General features: G+C 35.5%; 1 protein-coding gene across 1 annotated transcript in view; it reads left to right on the forward strand.

The window, feature by feature from the left end:
• The window catches only part of LOC137251352 (uncharacterized), a 143,946-nt gene extending 129,103 nt beyond the window's left edge, over nucleotides 1-14,843 (forward strand). Inside the window, exons 5-7 of the mRNA XM_067785780.1 lie at nucleotides 1,330-1,517; nucleotides 1,701-1,853; nucleotides 6,881-14,843. Coding sequence (XP_067641881.1) covers nucleotides 1,330-1,517; nucleotides 1,701-1,853; nucleotides 6,881-7,015 — 476 coding nt within the window. The 3' untranslated portion in view covers nucleotides 7,016-14,843. The remainder of the gene's footprint in view (nucleotides 1-1,329; nucleotides 1,518-1,700; nucleotides 1,854-6,880) is intronic.
• Nucleotides 14,844-26,853: the final 12,010 nt, after the last annotated feature.

Consider the following 26,853-nt stretch of genomic DNA (forward strand, 5'->3'; position numbering starts at 1 on the left):
GACTATTTATGACAATTATATATGACAATTATTTCATCAAAAAAGCCACATTTCACAATAATACAAGCAAATTTACTTACTCCTTATGTATAAAAAGACACAATTTTAATTAATACACAACAAACTGTTCACTTGTTCTTAAGCACATTGACAAAACTAAAAATAGTACTCATTTGTTGATACAGCGCAAGCGATGCAATCAACACCAAAACTGGCATAACGGTAATTTTCCAGTTAAAGAAGAAAATAATGACAACGAAATTTAAGGGCAGTTAGAGATGTGTACTGTGAATTGGTTTATGGAAAAAACCCGATTTTGAAAAATTTTAAGCTATGACTCTTTTGTAGTTAGTGTGCGATATACACACGCATATGGCTACAAACTACAAATATACATGTATATGGCTGGTAACCAAGCATGAAGTTCGCGAAATTACTAGACCTTAGGAGAAATGGGTAAACGAGGAAACCGATAGTATGAAAGCAGCGCAAGCTGAGGCATGGCTAATCAGCTTTGATTTAAGCACGCTATTGGTTGCGACGTATAATTGTGAAGTACTACCAAGGAAATCTAATAAAGAATATTGGAGTTATTTATTCGACAGTTCAGCAATACGAACGTTAGCAGAAGGTTGCAAATAAGTGGAATTTCCCTAAATTCGTTACAATATTATGCACGATGATAACGCTTCAACTCAGAATGTATGCCCAACTACATCCATATTTGGAAACAGAGGAAGGAGACCTTCAATGAATTGGAAGGCACAGAAGAAATAAGACTTGATCTCTTCATGCCCTCAAATTGCGCCAGTTATGGCGAAACAGAGATACGTAAAAATCGTTTAAATAGTTGGCAAGGTATACCCCTCAAGAGGTCAGATAGGTTTCTCAATATTCTAGCTTTTTTTACATTGGAGGCCTAGAAGCTTATTGTTTTATCCCAACTTAATCGGAGTAGTTTAGCTGCTTTGGTGTTCCCTGCATTGTCGTTGAACGCAGTGCTGACTGTGATTTATCAGCCACTTTCGACGAAAAAAAGGTTTAAGGCGAACCCGATTTGAATGTAACATTCCTTAACATTTAACTCCAACTAGTCTTTTTCATTGGCAGTAGCGTGTTTCGCCTACCACACCGAAGGTTCTGTGTTTAATCCCGGGCAAAGCAACATCAAAAGTTAAGAAACCAGTTTTATTCAATCAGAAACAAAGTTTTTATAGGTGGGGTCGCCAAAGGCCTCAAAGCGTTTAAAGCCGATGTCGACGTTCGATCGATACATGATACCCTTATTAATTTTTACTGAAATGCTCTATTTCCCTGTTATATTTGCAGCAATGAAATCGGATAAATCTCAGTGGAACAGCTATACTTGCTTAAACGTCACACGGCGCAATCACGAACAAACGCACAGCGAACAAATGCCAGCGACAACGGATAGTCAAATGCTACGGGAAGCGCAAAACAAACTTAAATTGCTCGAATCGGACTATAAAATGCTGCATGATAAACGTTTGAACGATGTAAGTAACATGAAACACGCGTGACCGACAAGTCAATTTTCACTCGCGAATCACTAATGCTTTTTGTTATGACTTTTTTCCTGAAAACGCTTAAAAATAATTTTTAAAAATATTCAAATAAATAAATATTTTAAGCTAAACTATTTTATGCTAATTTGGTTTTTATTTCGTTTTATTAAATAGTTGAAAACGTTACAAAGTGCACACGAACGTGAGTTGGCGTCATGTCATGAAACCGTGCGCGTCTTACAGCAGCGCCTTAATGAGCGCGATGAAGCATTCGCATCACAAAAACGTCGCAAATTACCTGTAGACTATTATGCGCTGAAAGCCAAGGTGAGTGGGATGACGATGATGATGATGAACAATGATACTAGAAATGGAGTGGCGGTGGCGGATGACAACAAAAGTTGTAGCAAAAATAGAAATTATATGCAAACCGAAGATGATGAAGAATTCGAAAGTTGTCACAGCAATAATGCTAACCCAATGATAGCAATGAAGAAAAATACATTTTACAAAAAACGTGTTGCATTGAAACGCATTTAAATGCAGGCCACGGCAGGGTAGAGATGGAAATTTATGCTTATAAAGAAAAAATTAACTAAAGAATTTGGTATGAAAAGCGAAAAGATTTCCAAAATTCGAAATAAATTTAAAAAAGGCATGGTACCAAGTACTCGTGAAGTTCAGTGTGTAAACATAAATGTGTAAGTTTAGAAAACCAATTTTTGTATGTTAACTAGAGCTCGCTCAGGGTTTCAAGTTAACCCACAACAGAGGCAAACTTGACCAGAAAAAATAGTTCCGGGCTTTTTGAGAAGAGCTTCGCCGGCTTCCGATACCGAGAACTTATTGTTTTATTATCGGCTTATCATCGACAGCGCCCGCCGTGGTGCGATGATAGCGTGCTGCGCCTACCACACTGAAGATCCTGGGTTCAATTCCCAGGTAAAGAAACATCAAAAATTTTGAAACAAATTTTTTCAGTTAGAAACTAGTTTTTCAAAGCGAGATCGCCCCTCGGTAGTGTTTGGCAAGCACTCCGAGTGTACTTCTGCCATGAAAACTCATCTCCCTTGCAGATGCCCGCCAGTCTGCAGGAAAAAATGTAAAGGAGCACGACGCAAATTGGAAGAGAAGCTCGACCTAAATTCTCTTCGGAGTTATATCGTGCCTTGCATTTATTTATTTTTTTATCATCGACAGGGACTGCCAGCTAGTGTCACATGCTCTTAAATTAGCCCTCGTCAGTGATAGAAGACGTAGGGAGTGCTGGTTGCAAGAGGAAACAATGGAGCACATTCTTTGTTCTAGTATTTGTCAAGAGACGGTGTTATTTCAGGTCCTGTTTTTGAGAGGGTTTTTCAGTTTGGTCCTGGAGCAAACTTCTGGTAGCACTATGGACTCATTTAGTCTATGTGAGGTCTTTACGAAACAATAGTAAATTGTTTGCTTTAAAGTGAGTTTCCAGGAACGTAGCTGGGTACATCAACTCTTCTATTTCCTGAGGATGCCAAAGAAGCAAAGTGCAAAATATGTGAGTCGCAGATGATTCACAATAACTCAACAACGTCTTTACGAAACGCAGAACTCATTAAAAATTACAAAAAAAAAAAAAAAACTTCGAATAGTCGAATCTGTAACTAATCGAACGCAAACAAGTAGTCGACTAGTGATAATCTATTATTTTGATGAACAACTTTCGCAATAGTCGATTTCCGATTAGTCGATTAGCAAAAGTTGTTCAGCAAAATAATAGATTATCACCAATCGACTGGCTGTTTGCGTTCCAGTGGCGATGTATTCAATTCTTCAAATGGTCGATTACAAAGAGCTCTACTTGACAGGTAGCAAATATACTGCAAGTCCAGAGACATCTACTCCAATCCCATATTACGAAGGACATTAACATTACTCTCTGAGACAGCTACACGAAGAAAGTTTTCTTCAAAATCTTACAACATACTCTCTACGATTTAAAATGATACTTTGAGAGTTTCTTCATCTGAGTACTCTCCTAAAAAATTCAAGCAAATTATTATGATTCAGCTACATTTATGAAAAGGTTTATATCTTGCCTGTGCCCGTCTTATCCTAAGATAATGTTTGCACTTGCACTTATCTACAATAAATCCACAATAGTTTATCAAGACGTTCACATATGTCCCATCCCTAGGGTCAAAATTATTAGCTGTCAAACTTAAAACGTTTCTCTTTTTTCGTGCTTTTATTTAGAAATGACACCCTATAGATGGTTCTAGGACTACGCGGTTGAAAATTTTGGCTTAAATCGTGAACTTTCGGTCTACAGTTTGGTCATATAACTTTTTTTTTTTGCTTTAAATGCAGATCTAGCGAAGTCTAAAACGAAACGAGCTCATATGACTGGTTTAATTTTTCAAACTTCTGGACTAAAATTCAAACCTAAATATATTAAAAATTGGATTTATCCTCTTATAGTTTATAATATAGACCTAGTAAGTTTAAGAAAACGGTTTTTGGTTTTAATTTTAAACTTTTCATCGAAAATTATATTTTTCAAGTGTCTGGACTAAAATTAAAACCAAGATATCTTTGGAATTTCCTGAAAAGTATTAAGTGGTTTTAAAAGTGGTATAAAAAAGCTTAAAATCAGCAGTAAAGTTTAAGAGTTTAAAAAATAAACCTAAATAAATTTTTGACCGTTTAAGAAAAAAATTCGCCATTTCTTAAATTTTTTCATAATAGGCGATTATTGGAGGGAAACATTTATATGGAAAATATAGCTATTTAACTACCGATTTAAAGTTATGTACAAAAACTAAGATAATCTCGTAAAAACTAGCTCTTAATTGTTTTATTTATTGGCTTTCTTCTTTCTTTTTATTTGTAGTTACGGTAGATCAGTTACTTAGACTATTTGTAATTTTTATGATATTTTATAGCCATTCAAACGTTAGTGTCATATGTTTTCATTGCTCTTCCATTACTGCATTCCGCTTTTATTTAATTGTTAAATGTAAGCGCAGTTTCTTATGGCTTTAGAGCAGTGGTGCACTACGCCGGCAGAGCTTCGAATAGAAACGCTACTTTTTTGTGGTAGTATATGTTGACACGGGTAATGTTTGGGCATAGAATCTACGCATAAGATGTTTACTGCTTGAAGCAAATATGATTTGATACGAAACATTTGTTAACGCTCCAATTTTTTCGCTCTCACGAGGGATTTATCTCAAATTTGTGCTGGCAACAATCGCAGATAAATCCCTCGCGCCAGCTGAAGCGGGTGCCAGAACAAAAAATGTGCCAGCTTAAACGAAAAACGGGCCAACAATTTCAGTAAACTTTACTTTGACCTACAACTGCAGAAATGCGTTCAAATATTATGGGAAAAAAGATAAAAATATTTGTTTTAGGCCCGGTTTATGAGTGGTTGGTTAAGCTAAGCTTAAACTAAGCTTGCTTAAACTCTAGTCAAATTTAAACTCCAGTTAAACTACTGAGCAGTTTTTTAGTCCCGTTTTAAGGCCGCCCTTTGGGTATGCTGTTTTGTGCGGCAACATTGGTTTTTTATTATCTAGATAATTTGTAGATACGGCAACAGCTGGATTTTGTTTACCCAACAAATATGGAAACAAATTATTCGGTGAAATATATATCTAGTTCCGGAAGTGATATCCAACATCACTATTTAATTATTCTTACACCAGATAGTTCTCGAGTTGGTATCCAACTTCATTCTCCAGTCACTATCCAACCTTTGAGAAATTTTGTAAAATTAAAAGTGTCCCAGTTGATCTCCAACGTCATTAATATTTTCTAATTAATATCCTAATTTCGAGGGATTTTGAGAAATCTACAGTTCTCAAATGAATATTCAACCCATTTCTCCAGTTGATATCTTACATTATATATCGAGTTGAGGTGGAGTTGAAAAAAAATCTCCAAGGAGGTACCACCAAAACTAACAGCTGTTTCTTGTGAGAAAGAAACACCTGGGGACCAATTCACGTTCTGTGAAATAATAAAATGAAAAAAAAAAAATAACTTATACAAAAATTTGTTCAAATGTATGAAAACTCGTTTCTTTTTTATCACTTCACAAAACGGGAATTGGCCCCATTGTTGATGAAGTAATGAAGCGTAATTAATCAAGAATAAATTATATAGACGGCCGCCGTGGTGTGATGGTAGCGTGCCCCGCCTACCACACCGAAGATCCTACATCAACATCATTGAATTTTACATTTGAGTCCAGTTAGAGAACCACAAGTTGTTAATTACATTTTTTCAACTTAAGTAATAGCATTTTTTGCTTTATAAAAAATTCCCTCTTTTGCTGAGTACGCTATGATTCTCGAGTTGAGCCACTGTTTCGAAATAACTCTTGAGATTTTAGAAGTATGCCTAGTTATCAACATGAGCTCTAATGGTACTCAACTCCAAATCCTTGTTGAGTATATTCGCCGCCATTTCGTACGAACGCAAATAACTGATAGCTTAACTAGAGTGTAAACCTGGCAGATCGGCCGCTTAAGCTTAGCTTAAACTTCAGTTAAAGTAGACTGAAAAACTGCAAAATAAGTTTAAGCGTAGTTTAACTGACAAACTGAGATGAACTTGTACTGAAAAACCGGGCCTTAGTGTAAATATTATTAGTTCGAAGGCGGAGGGTAAATATTATTTCTCATTCAAAAGTTATCACTAAAACAGGTTTTGTAAATATGAAGTCCCGATGTAACCAGTCCATTTTGATCACAGAACCTGAAACGACTGTGAGCTAAATGCGTTACAAATTTTTGACTAATCAAAATGTAAATTTTATTTAGATTTGTTTATATTTAACTCTAACTAGTCGTAAAATAAGTTTAAAGAAATTAATATTTTTCGACTATCATCTTATTAAATGATTGAAAATATAAAATGCCGAAATGTATATCAAAAAACCCATATTCAGATCTATTAATTTTTGTTTGAAGTGGCATCATTGACAAAAATGTGCATTTTGACAGCGCTCTCGTGAAACAAAGAGTCGCAAATCCATTCATCCATGGCTTGACGTACAAGCTAAAACTGATTGACTGCTTGCTTTACTGAATCTCTGTCGCTGCGCTCACACGACATGTAGGTAAACGCCGAATAGTTTTCCGAAACTCTACGAAGCTGTCGAGTACACCACTGCTTTAGAGCTCGTTTTCGAAGATAGTTACAGTTATTCACCTACATATTACGTAATAGTAATAGACCACATAATTAAGGCATAATTTTAATAATGTTTATAACAAACAAACAAAAAACTAATATGCTGGAAGTTTAATTTGTGCGTACAAATTGTTAAAGCAGTAACTTAAAAACGTTTCTTTTTTCTTAATTAACCGTAGGTTTCATCATTGGAACGCCGCCATTCGGAGCGTGAAGAGCGTCTACGTATGCTAGTTGATGCGCTTAGCAAAGGACGTCTAACAGGCGCTATAGAAGATTTAATGGGTGACAACAATAATCAACGAAGTACCTAAAAGCGAGCATAAATCAATTACATACTAAGTACATACTAAGAAAACCTAAATTAAGGGCTAGTTTCTGCAATTTGAGATTATTAAAAAAAAACTTAAGTTAGTGGAGTCTTTATGCTAGATCAAGCCTAAGCTAGTGAGGAGTTTATGCAAACTTCTGGCTTAGCTTGGCGCAAACTTAAGTTTTACGATAATGACTAAATTAAATTACATTGTGTTCGAGAAACTAGCCCTGTAACTCATTTGCGTTTTTAAGGTCGCTGTAAGTGTTGATGCAAACGACAGAACAGCAAAACAGTAAAATTGTAAAGCACAAACATTTAACAGTATTAAGTAGCAGTGACGGCGTAGAGTAAACGCGTCTCTAACTCCCAAAACGCCCAATGTTAAAGTACAATTTTTAGTTTTACTTGTAATATTTCAAATATTAGTTAAACTCTTAGTTGTAAAATAATTACATAGTTGAAGTCTTTGTTAGAAACCATTTGATTAAACTGATTTCATGTTTTATATCGACGGCTCAATGGAATGTCGCTCTATCGCGGCTGTCAGTTTGAAAACGCCCTATCTGAAAAAATTTTTCAAAAATACCTTGTTCCTGAATTTGCTTTTCAAACCAATGTCTCAGAATACGGTTAAAGAACGACCTATCTCAGAACTTTTTTTATAAACGACCCCGTTAATGCCCAAAATTTCTTAAATTTGAGCACATATAGGGCTTTTTTTATTTTAACAGAAATTGATTAAAGCTTTTATATATATAACTTTCTTAAACTTTAAAATCAAATCTTAAAAAAAAAAAACAAAATTACTAAAATAAAGTAAGTTATAATAGAGTATTGTAAAGGGAAGGAAAAAGCATAAACACTTGCTAGCTGCCGTATTCATGAAAATGCCAAAAACAAGGAACAAATTTTAAACCGTTGCCGTCAATTTCCTTCCAAAGAAGGGTTTATAAGAACTATTAAGTAGAATTTTTAAAAATAAAAATTTTCAAAAAATGATAGAATTAAAAACAGAGTTGTGTTAGTTATTTTTACGATAGTTTATAACAATTCAATAACTTATGAATTCTAATTAAAAACAAAAAAAGAAATAAAGAAAATAATAAAGCTAATAAGTAATACAGTTTGTAAAATAATTAATATTTTGCTACAAATTTCAAATGGAACATTCATGTTTGAAAAAACTAAAACGTTGCGTTACAGAGCATGCGAAGTAATTTCAAAACGGTCAAGCCGAAAAAGATTTGCAGACAAAAACAAAATAAAACATAAATAAATTATTGATTTAAATTTGTCAATTTATGCGCTTGAACTTGAGCTGAAAAATTTATCATAATAAATATCTAAACGTTACCCAACAAACATTCACAGCAGCGAACGGAAATATAGTAGCGGCATTGTTTTTTTCAATTTCGCCAGTTTAATTGTTATTTTTTTTGTTTTTGGTAATTGAAGAAAATACTTTAATGCATTTTGTGAATGAAACTATGCAAACCAAGCTCAAAAATATTTTCGAAAAAATTCGAAAATTCCTAATTTTCTCTTGAAACTCTCCAAAATGTTTTTTTTTTTTCTGTATGTAGTTTTGTAGCCCAATCAATTTTAGTCTGACAAACTACAAGTTATAGGTCCCTCAAAATCCGCATTAATATTTGAAAAATTTTCTTCCGAAGGGTGTTTCGAATTATATTCCATATAAAAAAATTTACACTTTGTATGGAGAAAAAAATTGTCAAAAGTCAAAGCGAATTTTAAGAGACCAGTTATTAGTATCAAGCTTTTAATATGCTGTTGTTTTGGGGAGTGTTAACGATGTTGACGGTTCCTTGCCGGATATAGATCCGGTACGTTCCGGTAACAAGAAATAATTTTCAATTTATATCCTATACTTATACTTTCTTAAAAAATATCGAAAAATAAATATATTTTGAATACTACTAAAAAGAAGTTTTATTCAATAATCTGGCCTAAAGCTCAATCAAAATTATCAAATTATACTTTCTTAGACTAAATTGATTGGGCTACAAAACTGCTTACACAAAAAAAAAAAAAAAAAAAAACAGAGAACTCCAAATAAAAACTTCAAAATTTTCATACACTTTTCTCGAATTTTCGAATTTCTTCGAAAATGTTTTTAAGATTGGTTGCATAGTTTTAGCTACAAAACTCAATTCAGGGAAGTTTTTTAACAAAATTTTGTAAATATAAAAAAAAAGAAAATTAAATTGACGAAGTTCTCTGCCCTATTTCTATACTATTGAAACCGGTTGATATTATCTTATCCTATTTTCTAGACAATTTTGCTTGAAAACAGATATACTGTGAAGCTAGATGAGCACTCGTTCTCTAGCTAGGCTTTTCCTCTCCTAATTTCGATTCTTCACCTTCATCCTGTGCATTCCTCCTCTCCCTCAAGTGGTGGTACGTGGACCAGCCATAGACATGAAAACAGCATTCAAACAAATTATCCATTACAGCTCAACCAATATTAAATAGATTTTAAAGGGCGAATTTTTTCCAGTAGTTTTCGAGTTGTATGTATAATTCATACATATGTGTAAGGTGCCATTAATTTGGTAATGTTACCTTAACAAATAATTAGACCAAGCAATGCAATATTAACTTAAATGTTGGTTGGGTAATTACGTGGGGCGATCCAATAGTTATGATAATTAGAGACACAAGGAATATGGTAATAATATTAATTTATTCTTCTACATAGGGGGCTAGATACGGTAAATAGTGGGGTGTTTAGCCAGTTGACAGTGCGCTTCTTGAACGGCTGCCATAGCAACAAATATTCAACATAATAATTCGTTAAGCGACCAAGAAAAAAACGCACGTCATGACTTTTCCTGTTGCGCTCGACACTTTGGATTTCTTTGTTTCATTTGAGTTTAATTTCTTACTGTCGTCAATTGTTGTTTAGTCCCAAAGCATGTTAAAATTTGCTTCTGGTATGTTTGCAACTTTTCTAGATAAACACTTTAAAAGTCGACTCGTTTCTGATTTTGCTAGTCAGTTAACATTATCGGCAACTAAGACGCGGATACTTATATGTTTGTTCGCAAGTATTCTTTGAATTCTGCTTTGTGGGATCAAAGAGGCCTCAGCTATATGCCTGATAGTCACTGTTCGAGCGGCACTTACAATTTCTTCAATTTGTTTCACGTTGCCTGCACGATGTTAGTCTTACGTCAGTGTGGTGCAGTAAAGTCCCCTTAATGTTTCCTCTTAGTAGCTGTGTATGTCTTCGATTCGAAACAGCTGTGATTTATTTATTTTTTTCTACCGTATTTAATTGAATATCGCTTCAAAGCAGTGGTCACCAAAATTAAAAATATTTAAATGCTTCAGTCTAACAAAACATTAAAATAAAATGTATATTAAGAATTTTTGTTGTTACATCGGCCTACTGATTTGTCTTATTTTTGTTATGATACATATTTCTTAAATGAAAAAATTGTTTAAATTAGATAAAATAATTATTGTTATACTATGTTCAAACAGAAACATTAATTGAGGCAATTTCGATTTAAATTGAGTGGCGTTCATACAACTCAATTTAGCTTACACAATAGTAATTTGATAGCTGGTTGGCTCATCTCTACAGCAACAACATACTTTTGTTCAACAACAACATACCTTTGTTCAGACTGTCCAATGTGCGGGTTGGAAAATGGGTAAATACCCAAATGATAAATACCCGGTAAATTGGGTATATATGGTAAAAATGGGTAAAACCAAAATATTTACCCAAAATAAGGGTAAAAATTATGTTTTAAGAAAAATGGCAAACAACTACAGAAAATCAATTCGTCTTACAATCAATTTGTAAAATTGGAATACAAATATTTATAAAGCAGACAAAATACTCAAATTTTAACACATCAAACTTTATATTATACTAATATATGTATTTATTTTTGAAATATACATATTACATTACTCAAATTAAAATAGTATTTAGTCACTATCGCTGAAAGTTTCATAATCCCGAAAAGAAGTATGGGGCGTAGGCTGTGGGAAACCGGTGGAAGTAGATGGTACTGCATCGAATATGTTTGTGCTTTCATCCTCGTCGGCATCAACTACGCAAGAAGTATACTTTTGTCGTACACCTCTGTTGAAAAGGTTCCAATTGTGTGACATGAAGCATGCTTTTGCCGTATTATCTGTTGTTAATCTGTTTCTTCTTTTGGAGTGAATGCATGGAGCAGTCAATATACGAACTGCTATTTTGCTCAATTCCGTGGTCGCGCAAATACTTTCTCACCCCGTGGAAGGAGAAATGTCTTCAATGATGTTCCAAACAAAATCTGCAGCACAAAAGCCCTCTATAGCCTTATAGTTTCCTAGGTCCATCATAACATTTACGTTAAAGTTGCTACCCATATCGTATATAAATTGCATTGCAGTAAGATAATCAGACGAACTTAGTTCGTGCACTTGACTATTCGGATCAAGGAAATTAGCAGCCAAATGTATGGACTTTACCGACATTTCAAACCTTTCCTCAAAGTAAGATAATAACTGTTGCTTGTCATCGTCATTAATTTCTGAAATAGACCCCAATGCAGCTCGTATCTTATTTCGAATATCGTTAAATGCAAAATATACTCGATGTATGAGTATAGGCTTCAAAAGAAGTTATCCATTGCGCCATCGGTTGAAATAGTTTAAAATTTTAATCCATTGTTTTCCAAAAATCCTCACTCAAAAATACTGATTTTATTGCTAATTTTCAATTGACATTTTTATGAACAGCCAAAGTTTGAAGTACCACTTTGCTGGTAATTAAACTATTTAAACATGTTACATAGTTGCCCCATCTGGCCTTAACGGGAAGCTTTAATTGTGCTCCGGATCCTTTCTCTTTACAAATTTTGGAAAATAGGGATGACAATACTTGATTGTATTTAATTGCCTTTACTATTTCACTAACTTGTAAAAACCTATTCTTTAGCAAACGGCATTTTAAAAAATCTTCATTTATTAAATTGAGGAAATGTGCTACACAATTTAACGGTACACCGTAAGGATAAACTTTTTTTACTTCTTTAAAAGCACCATGCATGTTTCTGGCGTTATCGCCTATCAAGGCTACGAACTTTTGTTCACCGTATTTTTTCATAGTCCCTATAATTTTGTCAGCGATATAAGAAGTGTGGCTGTTGTTTTCCGTAGTTAAACTACGCACAAAAACAATATCTGGCTTAGAAATAAGGAAATTTATGATACCTTCATTACGAATGTTACTCCATCACATTGCATATGTAAGTAGCTTGACGACCTTAGTTTTGTGGTTATATCTCTTGCCATTTCATTGTGTAATTTGTTTAAATACTTGCAAGAAACTGCCTTTTTGTTCGGCAATTTGTATGAAGGTTGTAATACCTTAAAAACTCTACAATGGAAAATGGAGTACCAGATACAATTATAGCCTTGGATAATTTTTCATGCAATATTCTCTTTACACTCATCTGTCATTACTTGCACTAAGTTCCATGATAGGAGAGAACTCGATGAGCTGGAAATATCGCTAGCATTAATGGAAGGGGAATTGGAAATTGTTCCTGAATCACAGGGATTTATTCCCACAATATTTTTTTTAACCAAGCTTGGACATTTAAAACATTTGGATAAATGATTAGCCATTTTGTTAACATTCGCCCATTTTACACTGTACTGCAGTATTTGCAAGAAACTGATTTGGCGTTTGCATGTGACTCAAAATGTTTCCATATTTTAGCGCTCTTGGTTCTTACCATGATTTATCCTAAAAGAAATGAAGATTTAACGAATTTCATTGGTATTGGCTTATTAACAATACATACCGTTTCTGCAATTTTAATTGTTTTGTTTGCGCAAATATATGTAGATTTGTTAAATTTTAACAACATTCACTTTTGGAAATTCGAAACAAATATCTATTTCCAAATGACGTACACATTTCTCACATATAATTCCAACGTACCTCGATTCAACTGCTTTTGAAAATACCCAAAAAACGGTAGAAAAAAGGAATATTCCCCTGAAAAATGGTAAATACCGGGTAGAATCCCATCTCTAGGTATTAGGCGAATGGAATGGAATGAATACGTAGAACTTTGAAATTTTTGTGTGTTGTAAGGAAATGTGTTCAATGTTTTGGTTTAGTTATGAGTTTGCCATCTTCTTTTGACAATTCCTACTCCAGTGAAGTGTAAAAAATAAAATCAGCTGATCAGATGAGCCAACCATATAGTTTAGACATGCGTAACTGACGTTTAAATCTACTCAATAAACACACTTTACAAGTTTGCACTTGCAGTTTATTACGCAATTCTTTTTAAATTGGCTATTTATTATATGATAAATTGCGTAATAAATTGTCCAAATGGTATAAATTGCCAATTTGGTGTGTGTGTATATAGTATTAGGCCTTCAGCTCGATTCGAATCCGTGATCTTAAAATGTATATTGCTAACAATAAATAACTAAAGCATTCTGCGAATGAGCGTTTGTAGGCAAATATGTTTTTTGAAATACGCAAATTAACAAGAGCCTCTTGCGATCTTGCTACTCTGCTTATTCAGCGACTACTAAACGTAATATAAAATAATAATGTGCTTGAAGTGAACGCGAATAATTATTTCACTAGCTAACGACCTCTGCTCAGAAGAATGGTGTCCCGTTTCAGGGGTTTTTCCTTCTTAGGTATTGCCCACCGTGGTGTGGTGGTAGCGTGCTCCGTCTTCCACACCAAAGGATCAAAAATTTGTAAAAAAAAAGTATTTTCAATTAGAACGCTTTTCTAAGAGAGACCGAGCGTATTCCTGCCATAAAAGCTTCTCGGTCCCATCAATGTGTTGGGGAAAATCGAAAGAAGCAGGACTCAAATTGGAAGGGAAGTAAATCTCCTCGTTATTCAGGACAATTTTTTTAAGTTTTATGTGCACTTGAAAAAACTGTTTATTATTCCTTTTGGATCGCCCCTCGTATATTTGTATGTATTTTTTATTGAACAGCTATTGCAGTGGTCCAAGAAAAATTACAATAACTACCCAAAACAAATATAATAATAAATATTTCTATGTGTATTTTTAGCAGGCACCGTATAACAGTTTTTAAATGGAACCAAAAACTCCAATGAACCAAATTATTGTAATACGCGATACTAATTATGTACATTAAAAAATAAAAATTCGAGTTTTTCCTGTTTCTATATTTATCATGTATGTGTTATTATAGTCTTTACATATTTGATATGATCTCTCCATTCGGTTTCAATAAACTCACTTTATCCTTAGACTCCATTCACATTGCGCGATAAACTCGAGTTAATGGTCCATTTTGGAGTTTAACAGTAGACATTAAATGTGAAAAGACCCCACAAACTTGATTTTATGGCGCAATGTGAGTGCAATATATTCTCCCGAAAAAAAAAACTTAAATTTGTTTAATAACTAGTGAAATTAATTTAAAGAATTTACATTTATCAAACATTTTTATTTTATTTATTAATGTCCTGTTATAATTTATTCAAATAAGACAAATGCTAAGACAAATGATTAAAAGTGACTTAAGTAATTGAAAAATTACAAACCCAACATATGGTATATAGTAAATGCTTCGTAAACTCGTATTGTCGAACAAAATTTAAACTTTCCGAAGTTCACACAGTTACGTGGCATTACGTCGTTTACAAGAATACCATGACTATGTTCTCTAGTTTACCTATCAAATATTTATTTAAAGAAAATATTAAGACGTTTTTATAAGTTGTATTAAAATAAATGCTGTAAATTTAAAATACGAACGTAATTAATAATAAATAATTTAAAAAGTTTCAAAATAATGGAATTTTTATTGTATGGAGGAATCCGTAATATAACTTGTAATATTTAATTTGAAATAGACAACTTGTAAGACGCAGAGAATAGTAGGAAACAGAAAAACATCAAGTCGTTGGTAGGTAATTCACCTCTAAGTAATTCACCACGAAGTAATTCGACTATTAATTACTTAGTGGTGAATTACTTAGGGGTGATTTACATACCAGTAATTCGACTATTAATTTGCGGAATGGGCCTAGAAGGTTCAATGTGGTCATATTAAATCGTTCCCAAGATGATCGTGCTAGTACCTTAATGGTCCATGTTACCGGAACGTACCTGATCGACCCGGCAAAAGACCATCAACGTCGACAACACTTCCCAAAACATTCGGGAAGTGTGCTTATCGCTACAACAACTAGTAATTTGTCAATTCCAATTTTATTAAAACCAAATTGTCATCAAAGTCCTTTAACGGAAGTTCAATGAAACTGGCAGTTTCAACAGGGCAGGACAATAGGGAGGTCGAGGCGTAGAGGCGTACGTTCCACATTACAGTTGAAAAGATGGTTGGTGTTATGTGGGACATATCGCATGCAGGACATAGATTACGTATATCGGGGTTGATAAGAGTAAGAGTTTAACCTGGTAAAGTATCCAGAACGAAGTTGAACCAGGGTGACTTGTGTTGTTGTTGTTGTGGCGATAGGGACACTCGCCGAAGGCCTTGGAGAGTGTTAACGATGATGATGGCACGTTCCGGTAACAAGCACCATTAAAGGACTAACCCGACGATCTCGGGAACGGTTTGGGATGACCACATGAACCTTCCAAGACAACCCGCTCTCCCACCTCCTAGATCCATGTGGAATGGAACATGGGGTCGCCAGAGCCTTAGGTGTTAAAGAAACAGGATTCGCCACGGGTAGCTGAGGTTGACAATTGGGTTGGAGAAGCTATATATTGCGCTGGCAACCCCTTGAAAGGGTTGCGCTACGCAACCCCTTGAATCAATTTGGTATTTTAGTCGCCTCTTACGACAGGCGTACCTACAATGGTGACTTGTGTCCTTGGTAGTGTGCTTTCTTCTTCTGCAAGAGTAGGATATTGTATATTGATAACAGGGTTCACCAGGCGCGTCCTGACAAAGGCGTTTACCGATACTGTGCGGATTTTACCTAGGGCCTCCCTATGCTTGTCTGTATCAAACGGCTGTGTTGGTAGGTTCCGGAACTCGTAATGCTTATGGAGATGTTCCCTTAACCCTCTTGGAGGCGTGGCTAGATGAAGCAACTGTTTGTTAGGGTGTCCCGGTTTGTGACAATTTAGCAAAAACTGACTGTTCAGCATTTCGTTGTGCTTTTTAATGTTGAACTCTTTGGATTCACCATGTAGGTGATGTTCAGGGGTCATAAGGAGACATCCGGTGGCAGTTCTAATGCAGAATTTTGTCAGGCCTGTAGCCCTTTCCAGTGTGTGTTTTTAAAACCAAGTGACCACACTGGTGACGCGTGAGCACATGAGCGGCCAGTCAATTGCTTTGTATGTGGTAATGAGCGTTTCTTTATCTTTTCCCCAAGTACGGCCAGCAAGCGACTTGTAGATTCTATTTACAGTTCGATTTTTTGAAATCGGTATATAGGTAGACCTTTGCCTAGATTATATTTACGACACAGGGAAATGGACCAGGGAGCGATATATTCGAACAATTTTTATTTATGGTTCAATTTGCTTGAAATTCGGATTTTTTACGGGAAATGGACCAGGGACCGACCTGAACTGGGAATTAGGGTTGGAGAAAAATAAGAAGAACAAGCGATAAAAGAAGATACTGAGAAAGAGGTAGATTTATACTAAGATAGAGGGAGAGGGATAGATGGAACGAAAAAGCGGTGAGATAAGGGACGGACAGAGAGAAAAAGATGCAGAGAAAGAAAAAGGCAGAGGGAGTAGTGAGTAAAAGGATAAGAAAAAGGGCGAGGGTGAGGGAGAGTAAGAGGTAAAAACTCCTTAAAAGTTAGGCAAATAGACCAAAATTAGGGTAGATAAACGTCTACCGGATCGGCTAGTATTAATATATTCTAAACTATGAAAATTTTCGTATGAATAGGGACAACCTAATTTGTACACTGGAAGTAATAAACAAAAAATCATTCATAAAAACTTCTTCAGTTTGCGTTCACCCAACACTCAATTTTATTTTTCCATTAAACAGCATTTACGTAGCTTAAGTTACATGTTTTGGTAACTATATAGTATATATTAAATTTGTTCCTTTGTAGTTCTATGTGACGTTATTAGTTATTAGTGAGAAATACATTTTTTTATAATTTTTTATGGCTTTCACCAACAACAGCAACATATTTTAAGTTCTTTAGACATAGTTTTCATACAGTTAAAATTTATATTATTTTAAAGGATTGATTAGAGCATAATAAACTTTAATTTATACACACACAATTGGTTTTGTTTTTATAACTGCATATTTTTAGTTTTGATTAAACAGATTCTTTTAATAGTAAATATTTGAAAACGACACACAAAAAAATTTTTTTTTTAATTTGCAACAAGTAGTAAGCGTGATGTTAGATATTTCATATTATTTAATACATATACATAAATTAACATAGATATATGTTTGGTTAGTATTTATTATATAGTAAGGGTTACTTATTAATAAAATATACAAAAATTTTATAAAGCTTTTTAACAAATTTTCAATAATAAGAGCTTTTGTAAACCTATTTTATTTTTTATGATTAAGGGTGTGAGTATTTTAACAACAAATTTATTTATTGTGATTCACATTTCCATCTAGTAGGGTAGTCCAATTTAGAGCTAATCGAAAAGTTTTGCGTTTCTGCTAGGAGAAAATTTGTGTGTTGAATAAAACACAATAAAATAACGCAAAGTAAAGAGAATAATTTTTAATTTTCACATAAGTTTACATACATATTTGTATGTATATAATATGTATATATAATTACTTAGCTTAAATTAAACATTTTAAGATTTTCTGTTGTGTTTACAGTAAATCTTCATGCAATGTCTAGATGATTTCGGGCTGTTATAAGCTGCGCGAAGTTTTGTAAATTTTGCAAGAAAAATCAAGGATACCAACAATGTATGTACATACATATTTAGGGCGCCCAAGGCCCTTTGGTAGGTTTTTGTTATTCTAAAAGTATAAAACAGTTAATATTAATATTTCAAGATATGCATGGGCTAAAGTGATATGAGAAAACTAAAACTGCGACTTCCAAGTTTTTAATAAAATCCCTATTGTAACGAATTTTGGGAAATTCTGCTATCGTTCAAATCGCTTAGCTGCCGAATAAATAACTCAGATATTCAGTTTAGCAATATTTCCTTTATTAAGACTCCTTTGGGAGTAGTACTTCACAGTTCCAATGCTCGCGTACTTCGCTAAAAAAAAATAAATAAATAAATGTAAGGCGCGATAACCTCCGAAGAGATCTAAGGCCGAGCTTCTCTTCCAATTTGCGTCGTGCTCCTCTTGATTTTCCCTACAAATTGGCCGGACGGGACCTACATGATTTTATGCCGACTCCGAACGGCATCTGCAAGGCAGATGAGTTTTCACTGAGAGCTTTTCATGGCAGAAATACACCCGTAGCGCTTGCCAAACACTGCCGAGGGGCGACCCCGCTTAGAAAAATTTTCTTCTAATTTCTAAAATTTTTGATGTTGCTTTGCCCGGGGTTTGAACCCAGGGCATCCGGTGTGGTAGGCGGAGCACGCTACCATCACACCACGGTGCCGCGTACTTCGCTAAAGCATGTTAAAATCAAACTGATTGATTATCGCTAGCACCGCGCTGCTTTTATACTCTCAGTTAGCCTCGTTCACCTATTTCTCCCAAGTTCTAGACTTTTCATGAACATGCCTTCTGGAATAGTTGTATCTCATGCTTGGTTATTTAGCTATATGCGTGTTATGTGTGAGCAATAACTTCTTTGTATGTGAAATAACATCTTTGCTTTAAGCTTCTGGTTAGGTGTATGTGTGGCTGCTTGTTGGATGTGTTCATGTACATAAGTGTGGCTTGCTTTATTGTTGTTGTGCATTTCTTTAGTAGCAGCATAGTGATAAACTGAAATGCTAATATTCGCCACACTATTATATTTTAACGACTGAGTGCAAAAACATCCCATCTCTGCTGCCTTTTCGAAAATGCCCAGATCAGATTTCTTTGAAGATAAATTTATTGAAAAAACTCCGAAAAACACCCCTTTTAGAACTTTTTCGAGATACTACTATTTCCGAAAAGAAACATTTTAAATACTGGTCGGAGTCCCACTCCCCGTGAAAAAAGGCTTTGAAGAGATTTACAAGGTATCGAAACAGCTGTCGCCTTGTCCGTTGTTGTTGTTGTAGCGATAAGGACACTCCCCGAAGGCATTGGGGAGTGTTATCGATATTGATGGTCCTTTGCCGGATGCAGACCCGATACGTTCCGGTAACAAGTCCGACCATCGCGGGAACGATTTGTTATGACCACATGCGACCTTCCAGGTCATACCGCCCTCCCACCCCCTACATCCATGAGGAGTTCGGGGTGCCAGGGCCTTGTCCGTCCTGATGAAGGTTGTTTTTATTTTTCCCAAATTATTAAATAAATTGAAAATATTTTATTCCTAAATTTGAGAGAATCGAAAAGCCTTCCTTTCACAGATAAATTTAAAAGCGGAATATAAACAAGATCGGGCAATTTTGACATTACCCCAAGTTCTCTCTTTAATTACTCAGGAGAGGAGGTTTATGAGGAAAGCGAAAAACTTTTAAAATAGAAATTCATTATCTGGAGATAAAATATAATGCAACTCTGGGAAAGTGGGTGGTGCCAGACCTCTCTCACAGCTTCAATCATCGAATTATTTTCCAAAAAGGTGGTCAGGGTTAACAATGTCACCTCACGTGAAGAAAAAGAGGGATAGTGAAAGTCTGCTTTGAAGGGCATCATACTCGTTAGTCAGCCAACTAATCACTACCGAAGTGTAGTAACGAAGGCATACACGTAGTATGTATAGCTATAGCTGTAGAGTGGGCCACAAGTGCGAAAGGTGCTGTTGATGACAGTTTTAGAATAGATCGTCATGGCAGCCATTGTGCGGGGTTGATATCGATTGTTCTTCTTGGCACAAACCCGCTATTATGAACCCCACCCGCTTTCTTAAAAAGCCGATAGATTGTAGCAGCAGGTCATCAAAGACATCAATAAAAAGTGAGTAAGATCAAAATTAAATCACTGCCTATTAGGCCGGGTCGATTTGTGGAGAGGCAAAAAAATCGCCCATTGCTCTGTGAAAATCATATTCTAGGGATCAAAATAAGAAACTTTGCCGAAGGAACCATACCTCTAAAACGAATTCTGATGTCCCCCCCTTTGGGTCGTAGGGGCAAATTTTAAAAAATCCCACTTTGAAATGCCTATGTTTTTTCTTTTTGGAGTTTATTTTTCTCTTTAGAAATTTATTTAATCAGGACATATGTAAATGAAAAAATTAATTTAACTTAGTAATAGAAAAGAAATTAGTGTTTTTACATCCCCTTTTAAAACCAAGGCATCACTGTGACACAATTGCAGATCGTAAAATTGCTTGTGTTGTTTTTTTTAAGCCACCACAAGACACAGCGGGTAGAATTGAAATTGCCCCTACCCAAAAGTTCGACCCAAAGGGGAGGGGGGGGGGGGCATCAGAATTCGTTTTAGAGGTATGGTTTCTTCGGCAAAGTTTCTTATTTTGATCCCTAGAATACGATTTTCACAGAGCAATGAGCGATTTTTAAAACGACCCGCCCTACTGCCTATATCAAACGAAAAATGCAACGAACAAAGCGAGATCAAATTACTCTGACCCAAATTAGATTATTATAGGTTGAACTCTTACTTATTCAGACTATCTTATGTATCTCAGTCATATGATACATCAGTCCTCCGAAAAGACTCTCCGCTAAAGAAGGCGGAAAAAGTGTTATAGAAACAACGAGAAAAACCTCAATAGGGGAGCTACGTATATCGACTGAGACATCGATTTGGTGCTCGTTTCAGGTATCACTCTAAAATTATCTGGGGCCGAATAGTAACATACGATCACGGATCGCAAACTATTTTTACTCAAACCAACTCTTATAAATGAGGCTATTCAACTATTTAAAAATCGTTGTCCCTAGTTGACATATGTATTTCATCAATCCGATACACCATTTCGGAGCTATTATGATTTGAAAAACGGCATTCGATCATGGATCGTATGACACAATAAGGCCCCTGGTAGACAATTATTTCGATGAAAAAACACTTGATACTGAAAATTTAACAATTTCATAAGATTTGAGGCAACGATACCGATTACTCTGCTTAGAAATCGGTTACTACAATGTTTTATTTGAAGACTTCTAAGGATAAGCCCACACATCATTGGTCTGATCCGTTCCTTGAAGTAATTGCACTCACTTTCAAATCGCAATTTAGCAGCGGCAAAACTCTGGAATAAATAGGGATCCCAATTAACAAACTGCAATCAGCTTTCACATTGAGTAAAGTCCATGGTTTCCTCTTATAAGAACACTGCCAGAGGTTCAAATATACATATTGGCGAAATGGAATATTTTTGAGACGTTCTAAGCAAAACTAATAACTCAAAGAGGATTCCCAAACTTTTCACAGAAAAATTCACTAAAAAAAAGATAATTCAAAAACCAACTTCAGTACAACAGTAAAAAACAAAACTCACCCATTTTCGGCGACTAAGCTACTCTCCTTTACAAACCAAATTCTATCGTTAACCAATGGCTGTACTTTAGCACGCAAGTGAACAACAATTTATTAACTAAACTTCGTTACATAATAAACTCACTCTTATATACCTACTTTCTAAGAAGCTTTTGTTGTAAATTTCTAATCATATCCTTTCAACACATGACGCAAATACCATTAACAATTTAAATTTTCCGCCTAACTGACTATTAACCGATTTCCTTTGGCATACTTAGCACAATCAATGATAAGCGAAATGAGTGTTCGAATTAGTTGCTTTTGATTGGTTTTTTCTTATCACAAATGTGCACCAGCAACACCAGCAAAATGGCAAGGCATTAGGGTGAGGCAGAAACTTACATATGTGACAAAGGCAAATTTTTTCTGGGTATTGGACCATGTAACTATTTTTGAATATTGTATATTGGAACGCTTTTCCGCCATCCCTTGTCAAATTTGGTTTCGAGACAAACCGGTTTCGGCGTTGTGCCATCATCAGTGTCGATTTTCGTTCTGATCTGTGGTTGTCGTTTGTCCTGTATTTATAGTTCGTAGGTACAAGAGCAGGTATTGTCAAAATTGATGCTTGTGTATATTTAGTTATGTGTATGTGCTGTGTGCTCATTCAGTTTTTCCTGATCGATTTGTGTGGCTGACTGAGGCAGGTAAAAGGCCGTAATTTAGTCGTTTGGCCTTCTTGTTGGGTTTGTTGTTTTGGCGCGTTCATTTGTTTGTGTTTATTTGTTGTTGTGTGTTTGTCTGTTGTACCTGTGTGATTACTTTGTTTCTTGTAAACAAATTTTAAAGGCTCGAATATTGTGTCAGAAATTGTGTTTATCTGTTCAAACATCGAACAATCTAGGTAGTTTAAAAAAGAGAAAGAAGAAGTAGAGAAACGTCAATGTTATGAACTGAATATTGGATATAACAGTGTAAATTAATATTTTCTGAAAATATTAGCGTTTACAGTTATCGAGCCGCGCACTAACTTAATTTCAAGAAACATGCGACTTTTTCGGTTTTGCCGGGTAGCCACAAATTTAAGGATGCCATTTATGCTTTTATACTTTATTCTAACATTTCTTTGCGCAAGTTGGCATTTTTGTGAACAAATACATTTTATCTGCTGATTTTGTTTAATTAAAAAAAAAAAAAAAACAGTAAGGAAGGCTAAGTTCGGGTGTAACCGAACATCACATACTCAGTTAAGAACTATGGAGACAAAATAAGGGAAAATCACCATGTAGGAAAATGAACCTAAGGTAACCCTGAAATGTGTTTGTATGACATGGGTATCATATGGAAGGTATTAAAGATTATTTTAAGAGGAAGTGGGCCATAGTTCTATAGATGGACGCCATTTAGGGATATCGCCATAAAGGTGGACCAGGGCTGACTCTAGAATTTGTTTGTACGATATGGGTATCAAATGAAAGGTGTTAATGAGTATTTTAAAAGGGAGTAGGCCTTTGTTCTATAGGTGACAGCCTTTTCGAGATATCGCCATAAAGGCGGACCAGGGGTGACCCTAGAATTTGTTTGTACGATATGGGTATCAAATGAAAGGTGTTAATGAGTATTTTAAAAGGGCGTGGGCCTTAGTTCTATAGTGGACGCCTTTTCGAAATATCGCCATAAAGGTGGACCAGGGGTGACTCTAGAATTTGTTTGTACGATATGGGTATCAAATGAAAGGGGTTAATGAGTATTTTAAAAGGGAGTGGGCCTTAGTTCTATAGGTGGACGCATTTTCGAGATATCGCCATAAAGGTGGACCAGGGGTGACTCTAGAATTTGTTTGTACGATATGGGTATCAAATGAAAGGTGTTAATGATTATTTTAAAAGGGCGTGGGCCTTAGTTCTATAGATGGACGCCTTTTCGAGATATCGCCATAAAGGTGGACCAGGGGTGACCCTAGAATTTGTTTGTACGATATGGGTATCAAATGAAAGGTGTTAGTTAGTATTTTAAAAGGAAGTGGGCCTTAGTTCTATAGGTGGACGCCTTTTCGAGATATCGCCATAAAGGTGGATCAGGGGTGACTCTAGAATTTGTTTGTACGATATGGGTATCAAATGAAAGGTGTTAATGAGTATTTTAAAAGGGAGTGGGCCTTATTTCTATAGATGGACGCCTTTTCGAGATATCGCCATAAAGATGGACCAGGGGTGACTCTAGAATGCGTTTGTACAATATGGGTATCAAACGAAAGGTGTTAATGAGTTTTTTAAAAGGGAGTGGGCCTTATTTCTATAGATGGACGCCTTTTCGAGATATCGCCATAAAGATGGACCAGGGGTGACTCTAGAATTTGTTTGTACGATATGGGTATCAAATGAAAGGTGTTAATGAGTATTTTAAAAGGGAGTGGGCCTTAGTTCTATAGGTGGACGCCTTTTTGAGATATCGCCATAGAGGTGGATCAGGGGTGACTCTAGAATTTGTTTGTACGATATGGGTATCAAATGAAAGGTGTTAATGATTATTTTAAAAGGGCGTGGGCCTTAGTTCTATAGATGGACGCCTTTTCGAGATATCGCCATAAAGGTGGGCCAGGGGTGACTCTAGAATTTGTTTGTGCGATATGAGTATCAAATGAAAGTTGTTAATGAGTATTTTAAAAAGGAGTGGGCCTTAGTTCTATAGGTGGACGTCTTTTCGAGATATCGCCATAAAGGTGGACCAGGGGTGACTCTATAATGTGTTTGTACGATATGGGTATCGAATTAAAGGTATTAATGAGGGTTTTAAAAGGGAGTGGTGGTAGTTGTATATGTGCAGGCGTTTTCGAGATATCGACCAAAATGTGGACCAGGGTGACCCAGAACATCATCTGTCGGGTCCCGCTAATTTATTTATATATGTAATACCAGGAACAGTATTCCTGCCATGATTCCAAGGTTTCGCCCTGCAGAACTTTTCATTTGCTGCTGCTTAATATGGTAGGTGTCACACCCATTTTGCAAAGTTTTTTTCTAAAGTTATATTTTGTGTCAATAAACCAATCCAATTACCATGTTTCATCCCTTTTTTCGTATTTGGTATAGAATTATGGCATTTTTTTAATTTTTCGTAATTTTCGATATCAAGTTATCGTATTAACGGCCGAGCGCAAGGACAGATGGTCAACTGTGTATAAAACCTGGGCGTGGCTTCAACCGATTTCGCCCTTTTTCACAGAAAACAGTTATCGTCCTAGAATCTAAGCCCCTACCAAATTTCACAAGGATTGGTACATTTTTGTTCGACTTATGGCATTAAAAGTATCCTAGACAAATTAAACGAAAAAGGGCGAAGCCACGCCCATTTTGAAATTTTCTTTTATTTTTGTAACTTTTAAATATAGAAATTCATTATCTGGAGATAAAATATAATGCAACTCTGGGAAAGTGGGTGGTGCCAGACCTCTCTCACAGCTTCAATCATCGAATTATTTTCCAAAAAGGTGGTCAGGGTTAACAATGTCACCTCACGTGAAGAAAAAGAGGGATAGTGAAAGTCTTCTTTGAAGGGCATCATACTCGTTAATCAGCCAACTAATCACTACCGAAGTGTAGTAACGAAGGCATACACGTAGTATGTATAGCTATAGCTGTAGAGTGGGCCACAAGTGCGAAAGGTGCTGTTGATGACAGTTTTAGAATAGATCGTCATGGCAGCCATTGTGCGGGGTTGATATCGATTGTTCTTCTTGGCACAAACCCGCTATTATGAACCCCACCCGCTTTCTTAAAAAGCCGATAGATTGTAGCAGCAGGTCATCAAAGACATCAATAAAAAGTGAGTAAGATCAAAATTAAATCACTGCCTATTAGGCCGGGTCGATTTGTGGGGAGGCAAAAAAATCGCCCATTGCTCTGTGAAAATCATATTCTAGGGATCAAAATAAGAAACTTTGCCGAAGGAACCATACCTCTAAAACGAATTCTGATGTCCCCCCCCCTTTGGGTCGTAGGGGCAAATTTTAAAAAATCCCACTTTGAAATGCCTATGTTTTTTCTTTTTGGAGTTTATTTTTCTCTTTAGAAATTTATTTAATCAGAACATATGTAAATGAAAAAATTAATTTAACTTAGTAATAGAAAAGAAATTAGTGTTTTTACATCCCCTTTTAAAACCAAGGCATCACTGTGACACAATTGCAGATCGTAAAATTGCTTGTGTTGTTTTTTTTAAGCCACCACAAGACACAGCGGGTAGAATTGAAATTGCCCCTACCCAAAAGTTCGACCCAAAGGGGGGGAGGGGCATCAGAATTCGTTTTAGAGGTATGGTTTCTTCGGCAAAGTTTCTTATTTTGATCCCTAGAATACGATTTTCACAGAGCAATGAGCGATTTTTAAAACGACCCGCCCTACTGCCTATATCAAACGAAAAATGCAACGAACAAAGCGAGATCAAATTACTCTGACCCAAATTAGATTATTATAGGTTGAACTCTTACTTATTCAGACTATCTTATGTATCTCAGTCATATGATACATCAGTCCTCCGAAAAGACTCTCCGCTAAAGAAGGCGGAAAAAGTGTTATAGAAACAACGAGAAAAACGTCAATAGGGGAGCTACGTATATCGACTGAGACATCGATTTGGTGCTCGTTTCAGGTATCACTCTAAAATTATCTGGGGCCGAATAGTAACATACGATCACGGATCGCAAACTATTTTTACTCAAACCAACTCTTATAAATGAGGCTATTCAACTATTTAAAAATCGTTGTCCCTAGTTGACATATGTATTTCATCAATCCGATACACCATTTCGGAGCTATTATGATTTGAAAAACGGCATTCGATCATGGATCGTATGACACGATAAGGCCCCTGGTAGACAATTATTTCGATGAAAAAACACTTGATACTGAAAATTTAACAATTTCATAAGATTTGAGGCAACGATACCGATTACTCTGCTTAGAAATCGGTTACTACAATATTTTATTTAAAGACTTCTAAGGATAAGCCCACAGATCATTGGTCTGATCCGTTCCTTGAAGTAATTGCACTCACTTTCAAATCGCAATTTAGCAGCGGCAAAACCCTGGAATAAATAGGGATCCCAATTAACAAACTGCAATCAGCTTTCACATTGAGTAAAGTCCATGGTTTCCTCTTATCAGAACACTGCCAGAGGTTCAAATATACATATTGGCGAAATGGAATATTTTTGAGACGTTCTAAGCAAAACTAATAACTCAAAGAGGATTCCCAAACCTTTCACAGAATAATTCACTA

Source organism: Eurosta solidaginis, chromosome 4, assembly GCF_040869045.1.
Source record: "Eurosta solidaginis isolate ZX-2024a chromosome 4, ASM4086904v1, whole genome shotgun sequence".
In the NCBI taxonomy this organism is placed as follows: domain Eukaryota; kingdom Metazoa; phylum Arthropoda; class Insecta; order Diptera; family Tephritidae; genus Eurosta; species Eurosta solidaginis.